The sequence below is a fragment of the Mustela nigripes genome, chromosome 4 (genome assembly GCF_022355385.1).
Source record: "Mustela nigripes isolate SB6536 chromosome 4, MUSNIG.SB6536, whole genome shotgun sequence".
NCBI lineage: Eukaryota > Metazoa > Chordata > Mammalia > Carnivora > Mustelidae > Mustela > Mustela nigripes.
Window position 1 is genome coordinate 12,334,738 of NC_081560.1, and position 7,359 is coordinate 12,342,096.

At 41.8% G+C, this 7,359-nt stretch overlaps 1 protein-coding gene across 1 annotated transcript; it reads right to left on the bottom strand.

Annotated features, from left to right (window-relative positions):
• Positions 1-3,856: 3,856 nt before the first annotated feature.
• Positions 3,857-6,004, bottom strand: TAS2R4 (taste 2 receptor member 4). The gene has a single exon (XM_059395596.1). It carries the CDS (start codon positions 6,002-6,004, stop codon positions 5,102-5,104), a length of 903 nt encoding a protein of 300 aa, XP_059251579.1. The 3' UTR covers positions 3,857-5,101.
• Positions 6,005-7,359: the final 1,355 nt, after the last annotated feature.

Below are 7,359 nucleotides of genomic sequence, written 5' to 3' on the forward strand. Positions count from 1 at the left end.
TGAAATAAGTCAAGCAGAGAGAGTCAATTATCATATGGTTTCACTTATTTGTGGAGCATAACAAATAGCATGGAGGACAAAGGGAGAAGGAGAGAAGGGAGTTGAGGGAAATTGGAAGGGGAGGTGAACCATGAGAGACTATGGACTCTGAAAAACAATCTGAGGGTTTTGAAGGGGAGGGGGGTGGGAGGTTGGGGGATCCTGGTGGTGGGTATTGGAGAGGGCAGGGATTGCATGGAGCACCGGGTGTGGTGCAAAAGTAATGAATACTGTTATGCTGAAAATAAATAAAAAATAAATAAAATAAATACTGTTATGCTGGGAAAAAAAAAAAAAACTAAAAAAAAAAAAAAATAAGACCCCTACCGCCTCACTCCCAGCGCAACTTCCCCCACTCCCCTTTCTGGTGTCGAGGAACCTTGCCCAAGGGTGCCCACCTCCTCCTGATGTGACTTTCCTGGCTCCCCTTCTCCTGAGCCCTGAAACTTGGCCGGAGAGTGCCTTTAATAAATCTTGCCTTGTGCCTACCTCACCTGGTGTCGTGTTTATCTCGCCTATAAAATCTTACACTTTCCCAGCACCTTTCTATTGGCCTATTCCTTCCCATGTTGCAGCATTCAAAATAAATTTAAAAATTTTTTTCTTTCATATTGCTATACTTTTTGTTTAAAATATATCTCACCTAAAAGAAAAAGCTTCTGTAAGGAAGGAAACAGTCAACAAAGCTAAAAGGCAACCTACGTAGTGGGAGAATATATTTGCAAATAACATGTCTGATAAAGGGTTAGTATCCAAAATATAAAAAACTGATAAAACTCAACACCACAAAAAGAAATAATCCAATTTAAAAATGGACAGAATATATGACATTTCTCCAAAGACGTCCAGACGGCCAAAAGACACATAAAAAGATGCTAGGCATCACTCATCATCATCATGGAAATGCAAATCAAAATTACCATGAGATACCACCTCACACGTGACAGAATGGCTAAAATCAAAAGCACAAGAAACAACAAGCACTGGTGAGGATGTGGAGAAAAAGGAACCCTCTCACACTGTTGGTGGGAATGCAAACTGGTACAGCCACTGTGAAAAACAGTATGGAGGTCCCTCAAAAAACTAAAGATTGAATCACCATAGGACCCAGTAATTTCACTACGAGGTATTATCCAAAAAAAATACAGAAGCACTAATTCAAGGGTACACATGCATCCCCACGTTTATTGTAGCATTGTTTACAACAGCCAAACTATGAAAGCACCCCATGTGTCCATCAATATATGAATGGATAAAGAAGATGTAGTGTGCGCATGCGCGCGCGCACACACACGCACACACACACACATACAATGAAATATTATTCAGCCATAAAAAAATGAACTTTTGCCATTTGCAACAACATGGATGGATCTAGAGCGTATAATGCTAAGTGAAACAAATCAGGAAAAGGCAAATACCATATGATTTCACTATATGTGGAGTTTAAGAAACAATACAGATGAGCAAAGGGGGAAAAAGAGAGAGAGACAAACCAATAGACTCTTAACTACAGAGAACAAACTGAAGGTTACCAGAGGGGAAGTGGGTAGGGGATGGGTAAAATAGGGGATGGCGATTAAAGAGAACACTTACCATGATGAAAACACAAAATAATAAAAAATTAAAAATTGATAAACACACACACTCACACACATCTCACCTAAATTTCAAGCTTAAAAGCCCACTATCTCTCTGCATGATATCATGACATTTATTTCACCTAAGGAACTAAGCACCTATAAAATTTTTATACCTCCCCCTACATGGTATTATTATATTATACAACATTAATCTTATATTATGAAATATTAATTATATATACATGTACATATGTGCATGTGTGTGTGCGTCTATATATGCATATATTAGGAGCCCTGGGTGGGTTTTTCAGGCTGGACATACCATGCTTCTGACACCCTTTTGAATATTATCTTCTTTTTTTTTTTTAAGATTTTATCTATTTTATGAGAGAGAAAAACCACAAGCAGAGGAAAGTGTGAGGGAGAAGGAGAGGCAGGCTTCCTGCTCAGCAGGGAGCACGATATAGGGTTTGGTCCTAGTCCCTGAGATCATGACCTGAGCCAAAGGCAGAAGCTTAACTGACTGAGCTACTCAGGTGCCCCTTGAATATTTTCTTCATGTCCTAGGAGATAAAGCTTTATAACTGGGCATGATTCTCCACTGTCCCAGTCTTTCCATCCACCTGGTGATATTGTTAAAAAAGAACTGGCTTTGGGGCGCCTGGGTGGCTCAGTGGGTTAAGCCGCTGCCTTCAGCTCAGGTCATGATCTCAGGGTCCTGGGATCGAGTCCCGCATCGGGCTCTCTGCTCAGCAGGGAGCCTGCTTCCTTCTCTCTCTCTCTGCCTGCCTCTCAGTGTACTTGTAATTTCTCTCTGTCAAATAAATAAATAAAATCTTTAAAATAAATAAAATAAAATAAAATAAAGAGCTGGCTTTTAGAATCCGAAAACAAATTGGAGCCTTAGGTCTGCCCCTTCTTAATTAATGAGCCATTTATAATTCCTGTTTGTGCCTCAATTTTTTCATCGGTATGACGGGCAATACTAACATTCTCTACGAAGTTGTGAGGAACCAACAAAATCACATGTGAAAATGTAGCTCAGACAATACTGGGCTTTAGCCGTCCAAAGTTAAATGGCAACATGCCCGATCTACAGCTCCACAGTGTTTCATGACGTCATACAGACGCTGCCCCGGCACCCGCCCTTCATTTCCACCAGTGCCTCTTCTTAACAGGGAGTTTTAAACATCCCTCCCTTCCCTGGTTAGGCAGAGCATATAGGGAGGAGGAGGAGGAGATTGCTTATTAGAGAGCCTGTAAGGTATCATATCTTAAATAAACTCTAAAATTTTTAAAGTCCTGGTTAATAAGTATTTAGTGGCAGAGCATACTGGAAGCAGCAAAACTCCCAACCTACGACATCGTTAAAAACTCTACCCAAAGAGGACTACAGGCAAGTGTCCCAACAAAGAATACGGCATAGTGAGGTTTGTCGAGTAAGGCAACAGAGACCCAAAACTACAGTGTCTGAAAGAATGGAGATGTTTATTTCCCATGAACAGTCGCTGAGTTAAGGTGTGAATAGTCCAGAGCTGGGGTGATGTCGGGTGCCCCACGGTGTCGGGAAATGTGAAGCCAACTAGGATGGATGAATTCTCCACTATCCCCAGGCAGTCCCTTCAACTGCTGGCCCAAGATGGCCAGTGGTTACACCGCCATTCCAGAGCACAGGAAGAAGAGGGAAAAGGGGAAGGGAGGGCCCACCTGTTCTAGAAACACCACCTAGAAATGAAACACATCACTTTCTCCTCACACTCCGCTGGCAGAATGTGATCACGGGTGATGCCTACTTGTAAGAGAAAGCTGTAAAATGTAATTGGCTGCCAAAGCTTTAGGTAGCTAAAAATTCTGTTATTATAGAAGAGAAAGTCAAGAGAATGGGTCTGGGGGGACCATGAGGCTTTCTGCTTCTGACTTAGAGTTCTTATGTCATTGTGTATATTTAATGCTTTTATCTCCTAATCTTAAGATCCTAACATGATGAAAACCTTCTTTTTTTTTAGCATAAAATATTGGTTTGGGTAATCCTTACTGAATAATGCCGTCAAGATTCTGGTGTCCAGAATGGGAAACATCAGGTAATTTGTAAAAATTTGGAGATTTCTCATTTTTTTCTATTTTAATAAAGAGACTGTTATTTTAATAAGATCATTTACTCTGAGATGTATAAACATCACATAAGTACTTTGTAAATACAAAAAACTATACAAATATAAATTATTACCCCCAATTCCCACTCCAAAGCTGATCAATATTCCATCTTCAGATTTCTGTTTCTCCAGAGCCAGTCCTGCTGTCTCAACTACCCTCCTATACAAAAAAAAAAAAAAACAGTGTTCCCCTGAAGAACAGTGCAGTGCTCATACAATTTAGTAGATAAATTCATAAGCAGATGACACATATTCACCAAAAGTCTGATGCTCCCACTACTAAGCTATTTAATAAACTCTTGGCTTTCCCCTGAATTCCATATTACATGACAGGGTATAATCTTTTGTAAAGTTGTACTCAGATTGTGTTAATTTCACTATTTGGCACTCACCTCTTTTTAAAAGATTTTATTTATTTATTTGAGAGAGAGAGAGAAAGAACACAGAGGGAAAGGAAGAGGGAGAAGCAGACTCTCTGCTGAATAATAAGCCCAATGCGGGGCTTGATCACCGGACCCTAAGATCATGCTCTGAGCTGAAGGCAGACACTTAACCCACTGAGCCACCCAGGTGCCTCCTAGCACACACTTTTGAACTCAGGCTGACTCCCTGGATTTTGAGATCCTTGGAACTCTCCTAGATCGGGCTCCTGTCACTCTAATCCCTGCCTTCTAGCATTCTATTACCTTTCCGTTACCATTAAGGAAGGAGCCCTTCCCTTCTTTCCAGAACAAACCTAGAAATTCAGTCCTAGAGTTTCTTGATAATAATAGCTCAATGACTGTGACCCAGCATGGTGAGGGTTCTTTTCGTATACATCTGCCACAATATACACCTGTTTTCTCTCTTCCTTCTCTTTCTTCCCTTTTCTCTCTACAACTTTCTTTTCTCCTATTGCTCTTTGCATCCTCTTGCTATGTTTTAAGCCAGTCTAGTGCCTACTGATGACTCGTCCACTGGTAAGCCCTTACCCAGGGCTCCTCAGCTAAACCTCAAAAATTTAACTCATGGTGTGAACCATAATGTATTGCTTAATTTGGGGGAACTCCCCCTTATACTCAGTAGCTCATGGAACAATGTGGTGACTTCCACCAGCCAGGGATGCAAACTACATGATAAATAATGTCTTAAACTTAGAAAAAAAAATGCCTAATATTTTAAATGTTTTAAATTGCAGAATAAACTGAAGTACAGACAGGCACTCAAAGGCCAAGGAGGTCAGCTTAGCAATTACAGAAATGGAGTCCACAGTCCATAGTCCGCTAACAGAGAAAGTCTTGCTCCCAAACCATGAGGTGACTCCAGCCACCATTCACTACTGAAATTCTACTCCTTGTTGAAACAAAGAATCGCCTTTGCTTTTGTTCTCAGTGTAGGGTGTGTGAGAATAATGAGAACAGAATGTCCTAGGGGGTAAATGGTGGAAATAACCATGCAGATAGATCTGGCTCCCAAATCCATCCCGACAAAGGGGAAATAGTGCAGCAGAGAAGCGAGCGAGTAGGGAATGTACAAGATGAGGAAACAGATCATGAGCTTCATAGCGCCCAGGTGAGCTTCGGTCTGGGGAGTCCAAAAAAGAGTGGCGTTTTTCTGCATCTTCTGTATATGTCTCCTCAAGGAATGAATTAACAAGGAAGCAGAAGTCACATTAATGATGAACTGGAGAAACGAGCGCAAGACCAAAGAGATCACCAACGATAAGACGCCCTCGTTGATGTCACATCCTGTCCCATTCCTCCCAGGCACAAATTCGGGAAAGCACGACGTCTGTCTGAGCGCCACATACAGGAGAGTGGTGAAGGCAGAAATCAGCGCACAGGCTAGCACGAGCCTGGGGATCTTTGGGGAGAGATTTCGTTTCAGCAGGAGAAATACCGCGTGTTGCATGTCCGTAATCTTCACACAGTACAAGGCATTGAGCAAGGTGACAAGCCAGAGACTATTCGAGTCCAAAAACATCCAACACAACAGGAAAAAAGTAGATAAGTGCACTGACCTTGCCACATTTGGAGAGATGAAGAAGTAACTGATGTTGAGTAAAAACAGTCCCAGCGTAAGAAATCTGGTGACGCCCAAGCTGAAGAGGATCCTATTTGAAGAGGAGATTCTGGGGCTTTTGAGCCACGTCCGAAAACTGACCACTGCAATAAAGAGATTTACAATGAGTCCCGCAAAATTCAAAATTGCTGAGACAATAATGGCAAGAAAAAAGAATATCTGAAGCATATTTCCTCATCGAGAACTTAGCAGTGTGGTCTGGACGCTGGGAACAGGAGAAATAACTGAGATGCGTAAGTAGGCACCAGGACCCAGCCAGGAAGGACATTGCTTCTCTAATTGTCTCCAGTGTGACAAATGAACCATTAATGGTCTAAAAGCCAGCTGCTTTTCCTGAGATGCAAATCTTCCCAGGATTGCATTACTATTTCTTCATTCATATCCTGTTTTCCTTAGAAATGCCTAATTAAAACAGCCCTAGTGAACTCTGAAAACAGAGTCCACTCTGCCAAGAGGATAGCTAGAGGGAGAAGCTATGGAAGGCTCCAAGACTTCAAATCCAAGGGACAAAACTCCAGTCCACCAATGTCCCTGCCCCTCTTTCACAGGGAATAAAGCTCTTCTTCATAGCAACCCCAGAAGATAGTGGGAAATCCCAGGCTTCACTCCCACTGACCCACTCTCTTCCACATATGGAAGAGAAGTCTTCCATGGATGACTGAAATCCAGCTTCTCTCCTCCCTATAATCTACTGATCTGCTGCAGCCCTATTTTCTCCATCTCTCATTCTGGTCAACATTACATTTTCACCCCTGAGCACATACAGTGATTCACAGTCACACACAGACCAAGTGCAAGGACTTCACACTTTCTCAAGAGAGCCTTTTTGCAATTAATTCCATCTATCAGGATGATTCCTTTACTTTGCATTCCCTCACCAGTCACACATATGTGTGCCATAATCATTTGCTGTGATATGCTTTGCTTGGGGAAAAAAAAAAAATCAGCCATTTCATGTGTTTCTTTTACAGACATGGGTTTATGCTTAGATCACATAGGACTATTTCTTCTTGGGCATTTAGCTGCAAATCAAAGTACTCTGATCCCAAATACACAGTAATGCTTTAGCTATAGTTTTGCATCTCAATGCCTGATTCCTCTGTAATTTCTCAGACAGGAAAGGGCACAGTAAAAGGCAAATTATAGTATCGAAGACTATGAGTGAACGTGAGAGTATGACATATCTTATCTACTCTAGCAGCTGGGGGTGTAAACTTCGATGCAGTCACATGTAGGTTACCAAACTAGCATCAAAATAAAGCATACAAAGTCCTGTTCCTTTGTACGGGAACAGAAATACAAACAGATGGATAGAACAGAGGAACGGAAGAAGCTAAGACGTGCAGACCAGGTCCAGAAGAGGGAGCACATTCATGGGGCCCTTTAAGACAGGAAAGCAGCCTGGAGGGATTCCCCGAGCAGGAACCCAGTGGCTTACAGAAGCATTTGTATAAAACTAAGAGGCACGTGACAAAAGTGTGCCCAGATCAGTTAACCAGGTAAACACAGGGTGAACAAGCAAG

What these genes read in the sequence shown, in the direction of transcription:
- TAS2R4 (XM_059395596.1), bottom strand. Translation starts at nt 6,004, where the DNA reads ATGCTTCAGATATTCTTTTTTCTTGCCATTATTGTCTCAGCAATTTTG.